At 39.8% G+C, this 22,920-nt stretch overlaps 1 protein-coding gene across 4 annotated transcripts in view; it reads left to right on the top strand.

Moving 5' to 3' along the window:
* Positions 1-22,920, top strand: part of LTBP1 (latent transforming growth factor beta binding protein 1) — a 687,127-nt gene that overhangs the window by 459,023 nt on the left and 205,184 nt on the right. For all 4 annotated transcript variants that reach the window (XM_006882359.1, XM_006882362.1, XM_006882361.1 and 1 more), the window contains 2 exons: positions 9,373-9,495; positions 22,522-22,689. In XM_006882359.1, coding sequence (XP_006882421.1) covers positions 9,373-9,495; positions 22,522-22,689 — 291 coding nt within the window. The remainder of the gene's footprint in view (positions 1-9,372; positions 9,496-22,521; positions 22,690-22,920) is intronic.

Genomic DNA, 22,920 nt, shown 5'->3' with positions numbered 1-22,920 from the left:
GAATAAAACAGCAGTGTGGGTATTAAGAATAAACTGTTCCTTCTATGTATTTGGATAATAATAATAATGGAAAATCAGCAGGTAGCGTCAACCAGATTTTATAATTCCATTCTTCACAATACTTGCTGTGTGTACCAGTTATTATTACATTTTCTTATATTTAGTGGCTCATTGGTGGCACTGGGAGTAAGGGTTTCAACTGCTAATCAGAAGGTTAGGAGTTAGAGTCCACCAGCTGCTTTATGAAGGAAAGATGAGACAGTTTGTTTCTGTAAAGATACAGAGCCTCAGAAGTTCTGTGGTGCATTTGTTCTCTGACTTGATATGTCAGAGTTGGAATCAACTTGATGGCAGTGACTTTTTTATTATACTTTGTGGCTTATTTCCATGGACTCTGGAGTAGTTAATATAGTACCAGATTGTGTTACACAATGCAAGAAACTCAGATGCAGATGATGATTTGAAGGTGTCTCTTCATTGTCTTAGTTATTATCTTAAAACTACTACTACTACTACTACTACTACAGTGCCTAGTTTAAGTAAGCACAACATTTTCAGAAAGAATTTAAACTGCTTTTGATCTGAGCATCACATCATATTTCATCATTTACCTGTCAGTTTGAGACCTATTCCTATCCTAGAATAATTTTTCTTACATGTCCTCTTATGACACTTAAATCACTGGAATAGAATTCAAAAAGGAAATGTATGTTTATTTTATTCACTTTTCCTCAGAAAAGACAGTGGTAAAATGAATCATTAGTACATTGTATGTCTGAATAGCTCTTTAACCTTAAACTCTGAGGCTATAAAGTCAGCACAGAGAGGAAACGCTCTTGTATCTGAGTGATGAGGCCAATTCTTGATGGATTCATGTAAGACTGACAGTTAGGAAGAGAAATTAATGTAGTGTTGTGTACTGGAGTCTGAAATCCTGGACCAGCAGAGTAAGCGCATGCTTCTAAGAGCATACTCCATCTGTAGCACACATGTATCATGAAGTAAAAACAAGCTGTTCTCCGTGCTCTGATGATTCCTTTATCATGTTATCCTGAAGATACAAGAGTTGTTAGGAAGGCAGTTGCTTCCACCGTGATTAGTATTTCATGACGATGGGACTGTTACAGGTCAGGAGGGAGGGCAGTGCAACAGAGGGGCCTATGCTTGAGCAAAGAGAAGAGCAAGGACCTGCAGATTAGTTTGCTGGCCAGCCCCAGAGAGGAAAAATTCACAGAATGTACTCCACAGACCACCAACTCAGAAGCATATGAATAAATGATGTATGAAAAAGAGGCTACATTGCCAAATGTGTACGAATTACTGAGTTAAACAGAGAAAACCAAAATTCTTTACCTGAAGACTTCTTGGGGCTTTTAATGTGCCAATACTCTCCTCTTTCTCTTTCTGTTTCTTTCTCTCTTCTCTCTCTCTCTACACACACACACACACACACACACACACACATCTGTGTTTCTGAAGTGTATCTGGCCACAGATCCCTTCTCTTAGCAGAGGTTCCACAAAGACATATAGATAGAAATAGATATATAGATATAGATATATTATATAGATAGATATAATACATATAATATAGATATATATAATATATAGATATAGATTATATAGAGATATATATAAATATATATAAAAATAACCAGGTAAAACTACTTTAGAGAATTGATTTTCAAACTTTTTTCCCTCCACTTCTGAAATTATTTTGATCACCTGGTTTTTTCATTAGAAGTTGAAAATACCATAGATTAATTTCTGATGTATTTATTGAATATATGCTTTTAAACTATTTTAATCAAAGCCTGGGGCTACAATTTCCTTATTTCATTGAGTTCATGAATTATAATTTATATATTGCTTCATCAACAAAACCAGGCCTCCTAAGACACCAGTCCAGTTTAGCACCAGTCTATAATGGTCTTTAGGGAGAGACAGATTGCTGGCACTTTCAAGGGCTTGATATTGCAGGGCAATCCATGTAGAAAGAGTATGGATGCACAGGAAGAATGCCTTGATTTTGCAGCGAGGGAGAAAGCATGGTGGAAAGGGGAGATGAAAGAGGACATGTGGCAGATGTGTTCTTAGGCAGATAACATTTAGAAAAAGCAGCATGTAAAGGCTGGGGATCTAGCATTGATTCCTATGTGTACTCTATGGAATATCTTCATGTGCCTTCACAGATCCAGTCCCACTGAAGACTGCTGCTCTGTAACTAATATATGTGTCCTCTAAACAGTGTGTGATCCTTGTTGGGTAGCCAAATGACTTACCCACCTAGAAAAGGGTGCACTCTGCTTTCAAATGGAAATTATACTGCTAATGGGATCTGTGGTGGAATTTCTTCCCATCAGCAAAATCTAAACATGCATGCTGAATCTCTAGAAAGCTCTTTGTTTTTTGCACAGTAAAAAGATCTTCGTGTACTGTTCTCACATTATGCTTAATTCCTGTTTGTTATTGCAAGTGCATTACTTCCACTATAAACTGGCTTAAGTAAAAAGGCAATTGTTTATTACTCACTATGCTAAACATACATGCTCTCATGTAGGCCATTAGTTACATAAATGTATATTTATTTCTCATAAGGATATTTATACTGTTCATAATGCAGAGTGCATTAATTGTCATACCCTGTCACCTGGAAGATTGATTAAATATCAAAGACTGTTTAAGTTAGAAGTTACCTTAGATCAAAACAACTATGAGATATCCTCTCACCCCAATATGAATAGAAAAATTTAACAGAAAAGCAAACATCAAATGCTGGTGAGGTTGTGCAGAAATTGGAACCCTTATTCACTGTTGGTGAGAGTGTAAAATGGTATAACCACTATGGAAGGCTGTATGGCGCTTTCTCTAAAAGTTGCAAATAAAAACACCATTTGACCCAGCAGTTCTGCTACTGAGAATTTACCCTAAAGAAACAGTAACCACCACCCAAGCAGATACATGCACACTTTGTTCACAGTAGCAAAGAGATGGAAACAACCTAAGTGCCCATCAACAAACAAATGGATAGAGAAGCTGTGGTATATTCACACAATGGAATACTACACTGCATTGAAGAGCAAGGAACTCATGACATGTTATACAAAATGGTGACCCTGGAGGACTTTACTGAGTGAAATATCTCAGTCACAAAAGGACAAATACTGCATAGTGCCACTGTTGTAAAACTGGACTGACATCAGGGTTGAGGGGAGACTGAAAAAAGATGGGATAAATAATGTATCCTGCACTGAAACAGATGAGGGAGAAACTGTTTAAAAGGTATATATGATTGGGTCTTATTGTCATGACAGGAATCCAGAACGAAGGCTGCATAGTGGAGTGGACTTGGGGAGAGGGATTGTAAAACAATGAAAGAATTTTTCCTTTCAAAGAGAAGAGCAAACTGGGGTGGGGAGGGGTGGGCAGGGAGAAAAGTGCAACCGTGAATGAATGGAAATTTTAAAAAAAGTAACCTTGGAGATGATTTATTTCCTATGTATTAAAAGAAAGATAAATGAAGTATTGTTATTATGTACTGTTCTCACCCTTCCGTGGGTTTTCAGAGGTGGTAAATCACAGGAGAGATTTCATATCTTTCTCCTGTGGAGCTGCTGGTGAGTTCAAACCATGTGCTTTGTTTTCACAACACAGCTCCTTACTACTAGGCCACCAGAACTCAGCCACTTGATTTAGGTAACATAATGTAGTATCCCAATGAATTTTACTTTTTTTAAATCTAAGGGTAATGAGGTATTTCCCAAATTACATTTCCCTTGCCCTCTCTAAGAAAATATTATCTTGAACAAAATTGTCCATCTGAAATGGATGTAATTATTCTTGTGTCATCATACCAAATTATAATGAATTTCCATTGTTGTTGTTTACTGTCGAGCTGAAAATGACCAGTATCTGATGCACCAGTGGGCTTTCAGAGGCAGTTAATTGCACAGGACGAGATTGCCCATCCTTCTCCCACAGAGCAGCTAGTGGATTCAAAGAGTGTGCCTTTGGGATTGCAGTACAGCTTCTTGCCACTAGGCCACCAGTGCTCCCCAAATTGTTAGGCACAATATATAAACGTTGTTGTTGTTGTTGTTATGTGCCGTCAAGTCACTTGCGACTCATAGTGACCCTATGTACAACAGCCCTGAACTCTGCTCTGTCCTGTGCCAGTCGCACTGTCTCTGACACTCCCATCCCGATTATTCCAGTCACTGAATCAATCCACCTCATAGAGTCCCTTCCTCTCCTGCTCTGTCCCTCCACCCTCCCAAGAATGATGTCCCTCTCCAAGGACCTGTCCCTCCTCACAACATGTCCAAAGTATGCTAGACAGAGCCTCAGAATCCTTGCCTCCAAGGAGCCACCCGGTTTAACCCTTTCCAGGACAAATCTGTTTTCCTAGCAGTCCATGGTATTCTCAATACTCTTCTCCAGCACCACAGCTCAAAGGCATCAATTCTCCTTCTATCCTCCTTGGTCATTGTCCAACTCTCTGATGCATAACGATTGCGAAGACCATGGCCTGTATCAGACGCATCTTAGTCTCCAGAGAGACACCATTGCTCTTCAGTACTTTGGAGAGGTCCCTAACAGCAGACTTTCCCATGGCAATGCGCCTTTTAATTTCCTGGCTGCTGGTGCCAAGACTGTTGACTGTGGAGCCAAGCAAACTAAAGCTGTGGACAATCTCAATCTCTTCACCATCCATCCTTTTGCTGCCAATTGGTGCAGTGGTGAGAATCTTTGTCTTCTTGACATTGAGCCTCAATCCATATTTGGAGGCTGCAGTCCTTGACCCTCTGCAGCAGGCGCTTCAGGTCCTCTTCATTTTCAGCAAGCAGGGCTGTGTCATCTGCATAAGGCAGATAATCATTTTGTTCAGTATGTCTTATGCGCTTTTCCAAAATAGTTGGTAGAGTGTTGCATTGCCAACTCAAAAGCAAAATCTATCAGCTATTCTGCAGGAATAAAATGGACAATCTTTTCCCTTGTGATTTACAGCCTTTGAAAAGCTGCTGGAGAAGCAACTGTAAGCTGGTTCTGATTCAGATCCATGAGTGAGTGAGTTAATAGGGTTGTAGTGGTGTCTACAAGGACTTGCTCATATTTCTCCCACAGTCTGCTGGTACTGCCTTTGGGTTGACAGTACAACTCCTAGACTACCAGACTACTAGTTTATTTTTTTGAAGTCTTCATTCCTTGCTCCATTCCCATGATGTCATAGTTAAGTCAGCGGGTGTTTTTGAGGAGAACCAAAAAGAGAGGGAATTGTGTAAATCAGGTAGTGGGGTTTTGGGCAATGGCGGAAACCTCTACTTAAACTTGGCAATGAGCAGTGAGACTGAGATGGTACTGTCATAGATACCTCTGTTGTTGTATATCCTCGAGTCAGAAGTAACCCATAGCTGACCCTCCATCAGGTTTTCACACAGGAGGCTGCCCATCCTTTTCCTGTGGAGCAGCTGGTGGATCCAAGCCACGTGCCTTTGGATTACAGTGCATCTACTTACCTTTAGGCCAGGAAAAATCCCGAGTTACTGTGGAATGTATAGAACCCTGGTGGTATAATGCATATACTTTATCAGGTTACTACTGAAAGATCAAGAATTTAGATCTACCAGCTTCTCTGAGGGACCAAGATGGGCTTCCTGTAAAGACTTATGGCCTCAGAAATCCAGCAAAGGGTCACTATATACATTGGAACCAACTCAAAGGTCAGTGAGTATGAGAGATACAGTGCTGCACCAGGAGCAGCTACAATTCAAAGAAGGAGGAAAACTTCAACTGTGACATGAAGTGAAGTGCAAGGTTAAAATTCTCTCTTGCCTTTTTGAACACAACTGGCTGGTTACCCAAATTTAGGATTTCACTTGGGATCACTTAAACCATGTAAGCCCCAACTTGACTTGACATTCTTCATAGTTTTTGGTAATTTTCTTAAAGAGCATGAGTTATGAGGGCCATTTTAAGCTTTATCCTATGCTTAAATGTGTATTATAGCACAACACACACACTTGCAAAGACTTGTATGATTAGGTGCAGGGACAAGAATCTAACTAAATCATAGTTAGAATGTTATGAAATTTTTGTGGGTTTGCTAAAATATTGTTTCATTGTTGCACATTTTCTTCCACTCCATCTTCTCCCCTAGCCCACCCCTTGTTCCAGATTGTTTTCATCTATAAAATGCCTAATCATATATTCCTTTTGGTCATTTCTTCCCCTTTTCTGTTCTAATGCAATCAGTGTTCCTTATCTAGCCATTCTTTCCTATTCTCTCCCTATTGCCTCCATATCTTTTCTATTTTATAATAGTGTAGAGTGCTATATATAACAAATAGATCTTATGACTTTCCATTTGAATTTGGTCAATGTCCTATTAATGTCACTGACATTTAATTAAAAACTATATGTTATGTAAAATAAATCCAGAAATATGTCCACTTACCAGATGAAATATAAGCAAATGATGATTTATTGCAGGTTGTCTTTGCCTTACTGTATGAAGGTGTAGCTACTGATGAGCTAACCAGTATGCTTTCTTTCAATTCAGAAATTGCATTTTTTAAAACGTCAATAAAAGTGTATAGAATGAATGATTGAAGGGAACCAATACTAATGAAATGAAAATACTAGTAGCCAGTCTGTTAGCTGTTAAAATTTAGAGACAGAATAGAATATAAATGACTACTCACTTTTATTCTTAATTAATCACATTTGAAAAACAAATGACTGTGTAATCTTTCTTTTTAAAATGTCACATCTGCCCAGCAACAATAACAAAGTTCAACCAAGCAGCAAACAACAAATGCTGACAAAGTTGTGGAGAGATTGGAAGTCTTATTCATTGCTTGTGAAAATGTAAAATGGTACAGCCATTGTGGAAAGCAGTCTGGCATTTTCTCAAAAAGTTGGAAATAGAAACCCCATTTGACCCAATTCCAGTACTGGGAATATACCCTAAAGAAATACCTTTAACAGGTATATGCACACCCGTGTTTATTGCTGTGCTGGTCACAGTAGCAAAGAGATGGAAGCAACCCAAGACCCCATCAACAAAAGAATGCATAGAAAAACTCTGGTACATTCACACGATGGAATATTACACAGCATTGAAAAACAATGAATTTGTGAAACATTATACAACATGAATGACCCTGAAAGATATTATGCTGAGTGAAATATTTCAATCACAAAAGGACACTTCCTAACACCACTGTTATAAACTAGGACACATGGGTAGAGTGAAGTGAGAAGAATGGGAAAGAGTAGATAGATAATGAACCTGCATTAGAACAGATGAGGGGAAGAACTGTCTGAAAGGAATATATGATTAGGCATCATATGCATGGCAAGAATCTGTAACAAGGAGTGCATTGCAGGGTGGCCTGAGTGGGGAAGAAGACAATATGCAACAATGAAGAAAGAATAAAATCTCACATCTTTATCTTTTATCTTTCCATTTTCAAATCTCCTTTTCTAATGGCTCACCATATGCCGGTGGCCCTTTTTTGGTGGTTTTATTGTGACCCACATATTTGACATTCTGCATTTTTGCGTGTACAGCTCAGTGTCATTGGCTTCCTTGCCTTTGTCCCCACTGTTTTCTGATGATCTAAGTCTCAGTTCCCACTCAGCTTTCCTCTTTTACTTTGTTGCTGCTAGGTATTTATCCTTACCTATCCCACTGTGAATTTCACCTGAAAAAGGGACCTTGCCCCTCAGACCCCCCTCCACGAAATCAATGGTACTTTCCCCCTCCCCCCCTTTCTTGTCACATTAGAAACCTCTGGCATCTGTTAGTCTTTTCTGATACTTTTTTAGTGTTATGTTGGCTGGTGAAGCACCATATATTGTCATAAAATTGTCATTTATTTAAAAAAATAATAATTTCTCTCTCAAGCCTCTCCTTCCTGATATCTCCATTGTCAACAACCTGCTTTTGTCCCCAGTCTCATACTTGCCTTTTTGCTTCCATTGACCTTTCTGTCTCTTCTCACCAAGCCAGATGCTGGCCAGATGAATTTTCCTACATCCTGCCTTTGATTACATATTTCACTTGTTCAGAAATCTCTGGTATAGCTTCCTTTTCTCAATAAAACCAGTTGCATCTCTGAACTAGCTTCACTGGCCTACCCTTCCTGATTTTCCTCCAGTCTTTATGAAACTTCTATTCCAGCCAGTGATTTGGCTCTCAGTTTCATGAGCCCCCTCGCATCAGTCATTTCTGGTTCATGTTCCAGTGTGTACTGTGTCTACCATTCCTTCCCTTGCTCCACCTGCCCCTCTCATCTGACTTCTCCTCACACTTAATTGTCATGATATTTAATATGAAGATGGGGGTTACCTCCTTTTTAATGTTGAGTCTCCCCTACTGCTGATTTCCTCCGTTGTCGAGCACGACTCAATAGCAATCCTATGAACAAAAGACTTGAAGCCTCTCTACAACTATCGACATTTATCAAAGAGTTTCCAGAGGAATGTTATTTAGGAAGTGGATTCCACTCTTGCTTGACTCTTAATGTCTTCAATGGTGATTTAATAATTTAATTTCTTAAAACAATGATACCGTGAACTGCATTTTGCTTGTTTAATTCTTCCATATATCTGTGTATGTAGCTAGACTGTCCATGCTTCATGTTCAAGAGCTCATCTTCTCTTTGTGCTCCAAAATGCCCAGTTTGCACTGTTATCCTTGTTACCTCTGTTATGTTGGCCCCCAACTCATGGTGATCTTAGACACAGAGGAATGAAATTCTGTTAATCCTCCTGCCCCATCCTATGATGTTCTGCAGCCTGGAGCATTGTGGCCCATAGTGTTTTCACTAACTGATACTCAGATCAGATTACCAGGCCATTTTTTCTAGTCCATTTTAGTCTGAAAGTTCCATTTAGATCTGTTCAGCATCATAGCAGCTTGCACATCTCCGGTGACAGACAGGTTATGGCTGTGTACGAGGTACATTCTCTGAGAATTGAACCAGGGGTCTCCTGCACAAAAGGTCAGAACCGTACCGTTGGACCACTATTGTTCTGACATGTGCTGGCACTGTTTTGTTCTACTAAATCCTTAATACCACAATAGAACCTGACATTGGCTTGGGGGGAGGGGAGAAAGAAAGTATTTTTTTGTTTAATTTTGTGGGTGCTCCTAAATGTCTTTAATAAATATATTTACTATAAATATTCATTCACTTTAATGACTGTTCACCTTTCATTCATGCGTACTTTCGTTCTCTGTTAAACTCCCTAGCATCACGTGCTTACAAATAACTAAAAAAAAGATCATAGTGAGAAAGTAAATTAATTTATAGCTAGCACTTGTGCAACAGGGCTTGCTTGAATTCTTCTAATTGTTTTTTTGCAGATATTAATGAATGCCAACTGCAAGGTGTGTGCCCTAATGGTGAGTGTTTGAATACCATGGGCAGCTATAGATGTACCTGCAAAATGGGATTTGGGCCAGATCCTACCTTCTCAAGTTGCATTCGTAAGTAATGATCACTTTGCATTGTTTTTTGGGTTAGTTATCTTTGGGGTGCATCCAAAAAAGAAAAGAAGCAGGCAACCCTCCATTAGTTAAAATGAGAAAAGGTGAAGAGGCGAGTCCGATCATGTAAAAGAAGTCTGCATCTTGGGAACTTTTTCAAAATGCATCCTTACTCCATTCAGTTACATTTAACAGCTAAAATGAGAGTAAAGTACACTGAGATGTGGACTTTGAATGAAAAGAATAGCTCTCCTTAAAACTGGCCTGTCAATGTTTTTTTGGGACCTATAAGATGAAAAGGAACTTTCCTTTTTCAGTGTTTTAAGAATTCTTTGAGCAGAGTTATGGCTGCTGCCTTTAATTATCCCAAATTCTGAGTCACTGGGGCCTGCTTTTAGGATATTTTACTGTGCTTTCTCGACTGGAAAAGTCTGGGAATTAGTTAGGGAGGCCTTGTGTCTCACATTTACTAGTTTGGTTATAATTTCAAATACCTTGTCCTAGGGTCCTCAAAATTTCCCACAATTTCCCCAGAAATCATAGTACTTTATTCTATAAAAACCATCTCGAAGGTTTTTTTTAAAATATACTTTGTAAGGGTAAAAATTCTCCAGCAAAGCACATGCTGCTTAATTTGGATGCAGAACATGGTTTCCCCAAAGTGACTCTAACATACACACACCCCACACACACACATACATTCAGTATAACTACAGTAACTCAGGTGTTAACTCCTGATAGATTCATCTTAAGTATAATCTTCTTTAATGCAGATTTTAAAAGACTTTTATTTTTAAGCTACTCATTACTACAAAAGTAAATAAACACTCTAGATCTTTTAAAGCCTTATGTATTTAAAGTTTAAAATTCTTAAAAAAGGCAAAGAGAAAGACTAGGAAGCCTGCGGTGGGGAGGGGGTAAATGAAGTCATTGAGTTTGGTAGGTGAAGGATTTAGAGAGCCAGAGGAGATCTGAAAAGATGGGTGAGAGCGGCCATAGATCAATGGTGATTAATTTTATAAGACCTACTGTAAGAATATGTGAAGTACTGCACAACATGGATGAATCTAATGCAAATTCTACTGAGTGACAGTGTCAGTCACAAAAGTATAATTATAATATAAGGCCACTACTATGAAAAGATAAGGAAAGATTTACAGACAGATAAAATCAACCTTGAGGGTTAACAGGGATGGGAAGGGAGGAGGTGATATATGATTGAGTATTATTATGGTTAGCACAGGAATCCAGAATTAAGGTTGCACAGAGAAGTGTACTCGGGGTGGGGGGTGGGGGAGAAGGGATGTGGGAATTGTATACTAATGAAGGAATTTTTTTTTCTCTTCGGAGTGGGGAGCGAGCTGGTGGGGAGGGGTGGGCAGGCAGAAAAGTGTGGCACTGAATGAAAGGAAATCCAAAACCTCTGTAAATGTTTATTAAAATTAATAATAATAAAAAAATAAATTAAAAAAATAAAAGTTGATGAAGGGAAAGGCAGTACACAATGAGGGTTGATTAGATATTGTAATTAATTTCTTTAATCAGTGATGATATTATTTAAAAAAAGTCTATGAATGTATGAAAAAACCAATACAATTTTTAGAAGCCTTCACTCAAATGAAAAATATTTTTCTTTTAAAAAATGAAAATAAATTCTTGGCAGAAATCTGTTGATTGTGTATTCTCTCCAGTTTTATGGACATTTGCAGTTAGATCAAGGCATGTCATTGAGACTTAGCCATGCAGAGCTCCTCAGTCTGTGCCCAAAGCTTAGATGTGTACAGACGATGAAATAATGGCACATGTAGTAAAAGAAAAAATTACAATTTCCTTTATTCATGTTCATGAGTTTGAGTCTTTTGGAACATTGTTACTAATAAAAATTGTTTTCCTTTAAAAACTGTCAAATGCAGATTAGGAAATTTTGCACGTAAGTTCTTTTTACTTTGTTCTTTTACATATATGTATATATTAAATGGGCTTGATCATGAAGCAGACAGATACCTAAGTATAGGCCTTTTTAGGGGAGTGGTAAAATTTAGCTGTAAAACTGTATTTGCATACAAGGTATATTTGAAAGCTTATGCAAGGTGTAGATATTTCAGGCCAAAACTCACATTGTTGACAATATCCAGATAATTTAGGGATAATTTTTGGCTAGCTTGAATTACATGAGTAAATATTTCAAAGTTTTTGTAATTTAAGTGTAAGAGATTATAAAGAATTGATAGGCTTTGTGGAATGTATTTTTTTAAATTTCTTAAATAATTTTACTTGTAATCTTGTTAAAATCATTATATTGAAGGTTGCAGATTTGGTAAACTGTGAGCTGGTCACAAAATGTTTTATTAAACTTTGACTAGATCTGATGTCTAGAATTAAGGCAGGCATCCAGGTTTTAATAAGATTGTAGAAATCTGCCAATGAGCTTTTTTAAACACTTGCACATTTCCTTAGCATTTATTTTTCCTGTCATTGCCCAAATAATACTGAATTTATTAAACAACCATCCATTCTTTTTTGAAAAATAAATAAATCCATTTTATGGTTCAGCTACAACAGCTGAAATGATAAGCATTAAGAGACGTTTGGTGCTAGTGAAATGTTCCAGTTTTGAAGTTAAAACCTGGGCTCATTACCAGTGTTGAGTGGAAAGATTTATCCCTCTTCCCTCTGATTTTAACACATACAGATATTAGGGTTCCTTTAGGAGTCGCAACTTGGGCCAGTCTATTCTGACCCAGTGGAAGACCAGATTGGGAAAAATTAAGACCAGTGGGGAAGGATCAGAGGAAAAGAAAGTGTCCACAGAGTCCGGCACAAAAGCAACGAGATTGGGAGGGTGGTGGTGCTATTGATAGTTGTGGAAAGATAGAAAAACAGCTGAAAACCAGTTGCTGTGGAGTTCATTCCAGTTCATGGGGATCTCATGTTGGTCTTTAGTTTTCTGCAACAAGTACGGCAAGCCCTCCTCACTTTCTGGAAGCAAGGTGTGTCATCTGGGTAAATGCAGGTTAATAATGAGTCTTCCTCCAATCTTGATGCCATATTCTTCTTCACAGAGTCCAGCTTCCCAATTAATTTGCTCAGCATATATATTGAATATGTATGTAGAGAGTGTATAACCCTTCTTAATTTTATATCAGGTAATTGCTCTGTTCACACAACAGCCTCCTAGTCCAGAAAAAGCTTTCACATGAGAGCAATTAAGTACTCTGAGATTCCCATTCTTCTACTGAGAATTCCTCCACTTGTAATGATCCACACAGCCAGATGCCTCTGCATAATCAGTAAAGCAAAAATAGACATTCTTCTGATATTCTTTACTTTCAGCCTGGATCCGTCTGACATTCGTAGTGATATCCCTGGTCCCATGGCCTCTTCTAAATCCTGCTTGAACTTCTGGCAATTCCCTATCTATGTACTGTTCTAACCATTTTTTAATGCTCTACAGCAGTGATTTTTGCTTGCATAGCATATTGTTCAATAGTTTCCACATTCTGTTAGATCACTTTTTTTTAGGAATGGGAACAAATATGGACCTCTTCCAGTCTGTTGGCCAGACAGCTTTCCTCCAAATTTCCTGGCAGAGACTGGTGAGTGCTTCCTGGGTTCCATCTGTTATTTGAAACAATTGGTATCCTGTCAATTCCTGGGGCTTTTTTTTTCTTCTTGCCAGTGTCTTCAGTACAGCTTCAACTTCCTCCTTCATTACTATTAGCTCCTGCTCATATTGCACTTTTTGATATTTGTTTTTTGCATTTCAGTCAAATGTTGTGTGTGAGCGTGGGTATGTGCATGTGGGTGTGATTTGACTCTGTTATTACCGCCCTCTTCTTTTGATGCTTTCTAGATCATTCACTGTGTTGCCATAGTTTCTTTCAGTATTGCAACACGAGGCTTAAATTTGTTTTTCCATTCTCTCAGCTTGAGAAATGCAAAGCAAGTTCCTCCTTTTTTATTCTCCAATTCCAACTCTCTGTTCATACCATTATAATACTTTACTTTGTCTTCTCAGGCTTCCCATTGAAATTCTTCTGTTCAGATCTTTTACTCTGGCATGCTTTGTCTTGGCTTCTCAACACTATAGGGTGATTTTCAGAGTCTCGTCTGACATCCATTTTGATTTTTTCTTTCTCCTCTTTGTGATTGAACTTCGGCTCTCTTCATTGATGATATCCTTGATATCGTCTCACAACTAATCTGGTCTTTGATCATCAGTGTTCAATGTTCTAAACTTGTTCTTAAGGTGTTTTTGAAATTCAGATGGAATAGATTCAAGATAATATTTTCGTTCTCATGGACTTGTTTTAGTTTTCTTTGGCTTCAATTTGGACTTGCATGTGAGTAATTGATGATCTGACTTGCTTCTGAAAGTGAGGAGGACTTCAGAAGATCAAAGAATACAGACCTTAATATGGATTGCACCTGAACATCAAGAAAACAATGATTCTTTCAACTGGACCAATAGGCAATATCATGATAAATGGAGAAAAAATGAAAACTGCCAACAACTTCATCTTACTTGGATCCACAATTAACACCCTTGGAACCAGCAATCATGAAATAAGGAGACTCATTGCACTGGGAAAATCTCCAGTGAAGGACCTTTCCAAATTATTGAGGAGTAATGATGCCAGTTTGAGGACGAACGTGCATCTGATTCAGGCCATGATCTTTCCAGTCACTTACTATGCATCTGAGAGCTGGACAATGAATAAAGATAACAGAAGAAGAATTGGTACCTTTGAGTTGCTGTGTTGGAAAAGGGTGCTGAATGTCCCATGGATGGCCAAATGAACAAACAAGTATGTCATTGAGAGGCTGCAGCCAGAGTATTCTTTGGAGGCAAAGACGACAACGCTTTGCCTTACATACTTGGGGCATGTTGCTATGAAGGGCTGTTCCTTGGAGAGGGGCATGATGCTTGGAAAGGTGGAGGGTTGGTGAAGGAGAGGAGGACCTGCAACAAGGTGGATTGACACAGTGATTGCTGTAGTGGGCTATAGTGTGTGAGGTAGTGTGAGGATGGCTCAAGATAGGACACAGTTCAGATCTGTTGTTCATAGGGTCACTATGGGTCATACTCTACAGCACCTAACAACTTATTAATTAGAGTAGAAATGTACTCCACTGGTCGTCAGTGAATGATTTTTCACAAGTAGATAGCAAGGCTTTTGTTTTGAGGTGTCTCAAGGTCAACTTGAACCTCCAACCTTTTGCTTTGGAGCAGAGCATATTTGGTCACATGTACCACATAAGGACTCCAGAAGGATATGTGACATCAGAGAGGGAGAGAGCAAAGGAAAGACAGTTGTCATTTGTAGTATTTGTTCATGAGAGGTAAGAGGGCCGTTTTGGATTCAATATGTAAGCAACATCTGCTCAAGCAGCGTGAATTACAGGCATATCCTGGTCAGAAAGGGTGGAGTTGACTCTGGGAACTCCAAGAAACACACTTGGCAACAGCTGAGGCGCAACGGGAAGCTCTCCTTTTTCTCCAGTGCGCTGAGGTGAACACCCTCAGAATTCCTTGACTTGAGCCAACAGCTGCAGCCATTTTCACTTTCTCTCCTTGCCCACCCTTTGTCCTTGACTCACCCAAGCTGAAAGGAAGAATGTAGGAGGGTGCTGGCATTCCCGGGCCCTGACCTCTGTGTCTGTGGCTTCGGATGCTGCAGTATGCGTTCACAGGCCTGCCTCGACCTATTTTATGAGGAAAGGTTAGCTCTTCAAGACTTACCAAACAGATTTTTAAAAGTTAGAACAGTATCTGCGGTCAGAAAAACAAGACTTTCAGGATGGCAGTTACAGGTCCTTAGAAACATGAGCATGAGAACTGTGTATGCATTCAGGAGAAAGGGACCCGAGAAAACACTTCTGAGCCGAGACTTTGTTATTTAGTTGTATTCTTGGCCCATTCATGTGGAGCTGATTGACACATATAGAAAAGAAGAAATGCTCCAAAGCTTCTGTCATAAGCCTGAAAATCATGTGAGAAAAGAGAAGTCTCGTCCAGGCCACTGGTCATACCAGATACAACATATGTTTTTAGTTCAGAATGTTTATACAGTGGTGGTTATTGTTGTTGTTATTATTAAACTCTTAATTCCTGTTATTAAGTTGGAAGCAATGGAAGCTGACCCTCCAGAACTGGTAAGAAAACAAACAGGTCCATCCTAGAGAGGATGAAACCAGGCTGCTCCATGGAGGCAATGATTCTGAAGCTTCGTCAGACATACTTTGGGCACGTTCTTGCCCAAAGGACATTTGGGAGGACCACTCCTTGGAGAACGACATCATGCTTGGAAGGGTGAAGGGACAGCACAAGAGAGGAAGACCTTGGTTGAGATGGATTGATTCAGTGATCTGGGTAATCAGGGCAAGTATGTCAGAGACATTAGAATTGGCTCAAGATAGAGCAGGGTTCAGAGCTATTGTGTATAGGGTCAGTATGAGTCCCAGGCAACTAGACGGCACATATCAACAACAGCAACCATACGGGAGAAGATAGCTCATCTTTCTCTTGTGCAGCCACACATTGGGAAACTGAAACTAGAAATTTAAGTAACTTTTCATAATCTACCTGATAACTGAGATGTAAAACTGTGCCACATTCATAGTTCTGATCTATCAGAGGTTAGCATAATGTAGCCCATGGGCTCATCGGCTCACTGTGTGCATGTGTAAATGAACTTGTGTGAGACCATAGCCACACTCAGCCAACAATGGCTATTTAATCTTATCTGCCAACTACAGAAGAGGCTTTGCCTGTAAAAACCCACCAGCGGGTCAGCTGGGGGTCAGTTCTCACTCAAAGTCATCTAACGACAACAATAAAGCAGATAGGCCGACTCTGAAATTGTCCAAAAATAATTGAATATTTTCTTTCTGTCCTCCCAGAGTTTCTTTTTAGCTGTCCACTCCCCAAATTGGGGGGAACACAATTTTTCTTATTTCCGTAGGAGAGTTTCTCTCAGATCTCTCCCAACAGCTTTATCTGTCCCCTGTGCTTTGATCTTCAGCCCATTCTCTGCATATTGTTTAAGGCTGCTTTGTTGTTTCAGTAGCAGAGTCGAGTAGTTATAGCATGACCCTTTATAGAGAAAGGGTTACAACAAAGCTGTCTAGTAGAGCTTTCTGGAATGTTGAGTCTGTGCTGTTAGCGTTACTACTTTGTATACCTGTCTGGAATAGGGCTACCGTGCCTGGAGAGGCATTAATTTCTTTTTGTCTATAGCTAATCCACATATTAATCTGTGGCTAGTGGTTTAGTGGATGACATATAAGGCTGCACAATTCTAAATCATATTTACAAAGCAAAGAAGGTAAATTACTGCTAACATCTTCCTTTCCATCTACAGCTGATTTTCCTTCTTCACTACCTCCTTGGTACTTAGTAGCAGAGTTCTTCCTGATGTTCAACAACTATGATGATGATGATGATGATAATAATAATAATTATTATTATTATTTTCATTATGTTCTTAATGAGTGTTAGGTGCTGTGATAAGCATTTTGAATTCTATATAAATGATACTTACATAACTAACATTAGTGAGATTTAAATTGTCATCATTCTGTTTTCAAACTGAGAAAATTGAGGCAAAGAGAGCTTAAAGAATTTTCCAAAAGTCTTATGACCTGTAAGTGTAGACAGATTTGGAACTGCATCTCTGTTACTCCACAATTTAAGCTTTTAACAACAACAGCAAAAACAAAAAAATAGAGCTGTTATTTAATCTTCATGTTACATGCTCTATACTTGGACCAAGAAGCAGTTCTCAGAACAGAGCACAGAAACACTGCATGGTTCAAAATCAGGCAAGAATTGTGTTAGGGATGCATCCTGTCCCCATACCTTTTCAATTTCTATGCAGAACAGATCATTCAGGAAGCAGGGCTTTATGAGGAGGAGTGTGGCATCAGGATTGGAGGAAGACTTATTAACAACCTATGAAATGCAGACGAAACAACCTTGCTTGCTGAAACTGAGGAGGACCCAAAGCACTTTCTGCAAAAGGTCAAAGACTAGTCTACAATATGGATTGAAGCCCAACATCAGAAGACAAAGATTCTCACCACTGAGCCAATTGGAAGCACCATATTAGATAGAGAGGAGATTGATGTTGTTAACAATTACAGCTTGCTCGGCTCCACAATCAACATTCTTAACACCAGCAGTCAGGAAATCAAAATATGAATTGCATTGGGTAAATCTGCTGTCATGGACCTCTCCATAGTGCTGAAGAGCAACAATGTCAGTCTAGAGACAAAGGTGTGCCTAATCCAGACCATGGTCCTCTCAATTACTTTTTATGCTCCAGAGAGTTTGACAGTGACTAAGGATAACAGAAGAAGAATAGACATCTTCGAGTTGTGGTGCTGGAGAAGAGTCTTGAACATACCCTGGACTGCCAAGAAAACAAATCTGTCTTGGAGAGGGTGAAACCAAGTCTCTCCTTGGAAGCTAGGATTTTGTAGCTCCACCTCACTTAATTTGGGCATGTGGCCAGGAGAGACCGGTCCTTGGAGAAGGGCATTATTCTCAGAAAGGTGGATGGACAACACAGGAAGGGTAGTCCCCAGATGAGATGGATTGTTATAGTAACTGGGACGATGGGAGTTGGTGTATCAGAGTTAGTGAGACTGGCTCAGGAAAGGAACAGTTTCAGAAGTGCTGTACATAGGGTCGCTTTACATCACAGGTGACTCAACGACACATAAAAACAATAACACACTATAACAGGTTCAGAACAGTTGGACAAGAGAGGCATCCACTTCTAGATAACATGCCTCCGGAAACCCTATCAAGTTTGATAAATGTTGATAGTTGTAGAGGGGCTTCAGACCTTTTGTTCATAGGGTCACTATGAGTTGTGCTCGACTCAAAGGCAGTCAACCACAACAACATGCTCCGTGCATGTTATCATGAGGAACCAATTCCTGAAGAGCTGTAAATCTTCATTGAGATGGATTGACACTGGCAAAAGAATGGTCTCCAACAGCACAGATTGTAATGATGTGCAAGATGGATCAGTGTTTTGTTCTGTTGTACATCAGGCTCACTGTGGGGTGTAACTTAACAACAGCAGCTCTTTCCTCTTACCTGCCAGCTATAGGACAGACAAGCCAACTCTGCAACAATCTTAGAAACATTGTGGATTTTCTTTACGTCCTCTTAGGATTTCTTTTTGGCGGCCAGTTTCTCAAAATGGGGCCAAATGGTTCTTAATTCCTTAGGAAAGTTTCTCTCAGATCTTCCTTCACAGCATTCTCTGCCCCCACACTCTCACCACAACACTCATCCCTACAGGGATTCTAAGCTCTACAAAGAAAATCTCCAATGTTAGATTTTCATCCAAGAATTGAATGAGGATATTGGAAGTGGGAGTGAGAACATACTAGAAGGTGGACTTAGCTAGAACCCCACTCCACTGCTATCTGAAAATCTCTAATTCCCACTTTGTTTATGTGCTAGTTAATTTATGTCTGCTTAATGAAATTCTATATTTTAAATAATAAATATAGCATCCTGTTGAGCTGTTCTATTCAATTACATGCTTGGTCTCTGGTAACAGACACTCAGACAGTAGAGTCTCTAATCTATCCTCGAATCATGCAAGAATATTGTACAACATGGTGTTCCAAGGCTTATGTATCATGCTGATTGAAATATGAAAATGCTAAAAAATATTTAATGAAAAAGAACAGAATTGTCATGTAAGTTATCTCTAATGATGAAAAATAATAATAGTGTGTCATTTAGGTGTTAAAAGAATGGCAGTTTTAAAGGGCACAGATAGCTTTAAAAAATCTGAGGCATAAATGGTTCATATAATTGTGGACTGAAGACATTTTGGAAATGTGTGTTTTAGGCATGTGAGCCATTCTTTTCCAATTATTTTTTTTCTTGGCTTTCTTTCCTATTTGAAGTTGTTGTTGTTGAGCAGGCTTTTTATTTAGCTAATTGGTATATATACTTGGAGCTCGACAGGCTATTCAGCTAGGACATAACCTGGCAATCCTCATCTGAAAGAAAGTTTTCTTGAAGACCTTACCACCCAGTGCACCTCCTTGTATTTCTTTGGCAATAATCATGGCAGGCCAACCCAGCAGACACTTTGAATTAATGGAGAATATCTAGGTTAGGATGGTAAGGGAAGGGGGACCAGGCTATGAAAAACAGGTCTTTTAGTTTCAACTGTTTAGAGAGAAGAGCTTGCTAGACTTCTGCCTTATTCTCCAGGTAATAAAACGCAGGATTTTCTGTTTTCCTCGGTGCAGTGTCTTAAGATTTCAGCAGCCAGTTTCCAATTAATTATCATGCCATTTATTATTATTTCATACTCATACAGGTATTAATCCCTTAAAACAATGAACTGATGATTTGGAGCTTTAAGTTTTGATAATGGACATGGTAGGAGATTTCAAAATACAGCACTTGGATGGGGAGGAGGGTATGTAATAATCGGAATGGTGCCTCCGGATATATGGGTGCTTGGAGAGGTAGACGCAGGAGGTGGGTGTGGAGAACAGGAAGGGAGCCAGAGTCATAATTTGCCCCTGTCGAAGGCTTGACACAGCGCTCTGATCTGCTCTGCACAGCCCTCACTCTTGGGACCTAGAACTAACACTAATGCGATTAGTATTATAATTAAGCTTCTCCAAGTGTAAAATTAGGCTCTTGTGGATTGTTTCCATGGAGATGTGTGTTGTAAATCCCAAACAATCAATTTGGACAGGAAAATTTGGAGCCAAGCCCATGTGTGAGCTGTGCTCGTGTATATATGTTCTTAAGACTGTGCAACATCAGACACGCACACATCTACACACATATGCACCATGAAGGATGTCAGACTATTCCACAGACTTCGTAACCTTTTGAGAAGAGTAACAAAGCTTTTACATTTTTTTACTTTTTTGCTCTGTTACCTTTCATCTTTCAAAACTAGCTTGCACGGGCTCCAGAAAGTAGGAGAAAGACTGAAACCTCAAACTTCTTATTTGTAGCTCTTTTCTCAGGGCTCTGGGCAGTCCTAGCCTTCATATACATTCTTCTATAAATTTTAAAGCCTCAGAAAGCTCTCTTCTGCCCCTCTCAATCCTTTACCTCACTCTGTAACTTAACTGTCATACTTATCTGTGACAGTCTTCCCACCCTTTTTTTCAGTGTTGACCCTGATTTGTGGTACCCCCATAAGGTTTCAGTTGCTGATTTTTTCCACAGTAGATCTCCATTCCTTTCCTTTAAGGTGCCTCTGGGTGGACTTGAACCTGTAACCTTTTGGTTAGCAGTCAGGCACTGGAATGGCAGTGTTCAAATTCAGCCACTCAGTGATAATCAGTTAGAATACAGGTGTCCTGGGGCAGCTGAGGCCAACTTGTAGTATCAATAAAAGCACCTGCGATTGTGTGACTATGAGTCAGAACTGACTCTGTGCCAACAGAAACTGACGTGTGTTTTGTGTCGGCTTTGTGCTTTTGCAGGTGTTGTATCCAATGTGCATTTTGGATTTTTCAGTTCCTAAGTGAGGGCCTTACTGAAAGCTCAGTGATGTGATGGGAGCAGCCCTACATTGTATTGTCGACAGCTGATAGAGTCATAATTTGAATCCAAGCCTGTCTGGCCCTAAACACTTATTCTTTCTACTTGTTCCAGGACCTTAATTTAATCAGTTTGCTTTTACCTAGCATCTGGCTGAGTCCTTTGTCCTTTCAGAAGAAAGAAATTTTAGATCTAACTAAGAAGGGTGGGAAGGTGCTAGGGGGATTGGGTGATGGAAGGGAAAGCTGTAAAAAAATCCCTTTTTATCTTTATAGGGTACAGAGAGGAGCTTTGATTGGAAAGAGAGAAGGACACAGAGACGGGCCACTATGCTTGATTTGATTCAGCTGTTTTTTTCTGAACTTGTCCCTTGCTCTGCAAAGGATGATCGATTCACGTTTGCATTATAAAGTGAAGACCTTGAAGCAGGACTTTTATCCGCATGTTTGCCTTTTGTGCCCAGTAGAGAAGCTAGTTGTTAGATTCATGAACTCTTAACTATTATCTAGAGTCACTGGGTGGTGCAATAGTTTGGTTAATGAGCTTGACCTCTAGATGGTTGGAAAGGAGAGTTTACCCAGGAGAGACTTGTCCTAAAGACTTGGTGGTCATCTTCTGAAAATCATCCCTACTGAAAACCCATAAATCCCTATGGAGCACTCTTCTTCTCTGACACTCAGAAGTTGCCATGAGTCAAATCATCTTGAAGGCAGCTGGCAAATCTAATGAATGTATCGGAGAATAATCCAGACTAGGATTTAGGTGTTCCATGAATGTGGCCTGGTGTGCTGAGTGGGCCTGGAGTGGGTGCAGTGGCACTGCCAGTCACTTCCTGCTCTCCATCCTCCTAGGTCACTGGCCTCAGTGTCCTTTGGGTGAAGAGCAGCTGCTGCCTTGTCGCATCCACTATGTTCTCTCCTCATCTTCCAAAGAGTGTGGTGGTGGCTCTCTGAATTCTCTCCTACAGCTTCCTCTCTTGTGGTTACATAGGAGAAAGCAAACATAGGAGTGATTTTGATACTAAGTGATTAGATGTATTTGTGCAGGTGTATTTTTTTAAAAAAATGTTTCTCTATGCACACATACTTAATTTACCATTTGCATCATTGAAGAGCTCCGGCAGCATAGACTAGGGGGAGTTGAGCTCCTAACCGGAAGGAGACATCTCACTGGGGGGTTAAATTCACCAGCCTCTCCTCAGGAGACAGAAGGGCAGTCTCATCCCATGCAGTTTCCAACCTCCAAACACCCACTGGAGAGTCAGCTGAAGTCCATTCTGATTCAATGGCAATGAGTGAGTTGAGTTAAAATGGAAGGAAGGATCAGGTTGGCGCTGGCACAACTAAACTAAGAAGCCTAAATCTAGGTGGATTTATTCAGAAGTATGGCTTTTAATCCAGACTTGAAATTAAGATTTATTTTGCTATGACATGAAAAGTGGACCTGTGTTGATGTCAGGCCTTATTTCTCTGCTTCAGCGGATACCCCCGTGATCTCTGAAGAGAAGGGACCCTGTTACCGGCTTATCAGTTCCGGGAGGCAGTGTATGCACCCTCTGTCTGTCCACCTCACCAAGCAGCTTTGCTGTTGTAGCGTGGGCAAGGCATGGGGCCCCCACTGTGAGAAATGCCCTCTTCCAGGCACAGGTAAGACAAGCCCAGCCGTACAAACACACACACACACACACACACACACACACACACGCATCCCCAGCCTTGCAAGTATGCGGGGTGTCATTGGCAGCCTGGGTCATTTTTACTCTCTTACAGGAAGATGTTGTTGTATTTGTTTTTTAATAGTATAACATGGTCTTATCACATTTTAAGGAATAGTAGACTTTCAAGATTGAACCAGTGGGAAAAGTCACATAGAAACAG

Source organism: Elephantulus edwardii, unplaced genomic scaffold (assembly GCF_000299155.1).
Source record: "Elephantulus edwardii isolate Elephantulus edwardi_28Jun2011 unplaced genomic scaffold, EleEdw1.0 scaffold00019, whole genome shotgun sequence".
NCBI classification, from domain to species: Eukaryota; Metazoa; Chordata; class Mammalia; order Macroscelidea; family Macroscelididae; genus Elephantulus; species Elephantulus edwardii.
This window is presented reverse-complemented; position numbering and strand designations above follow the sequence as displayed.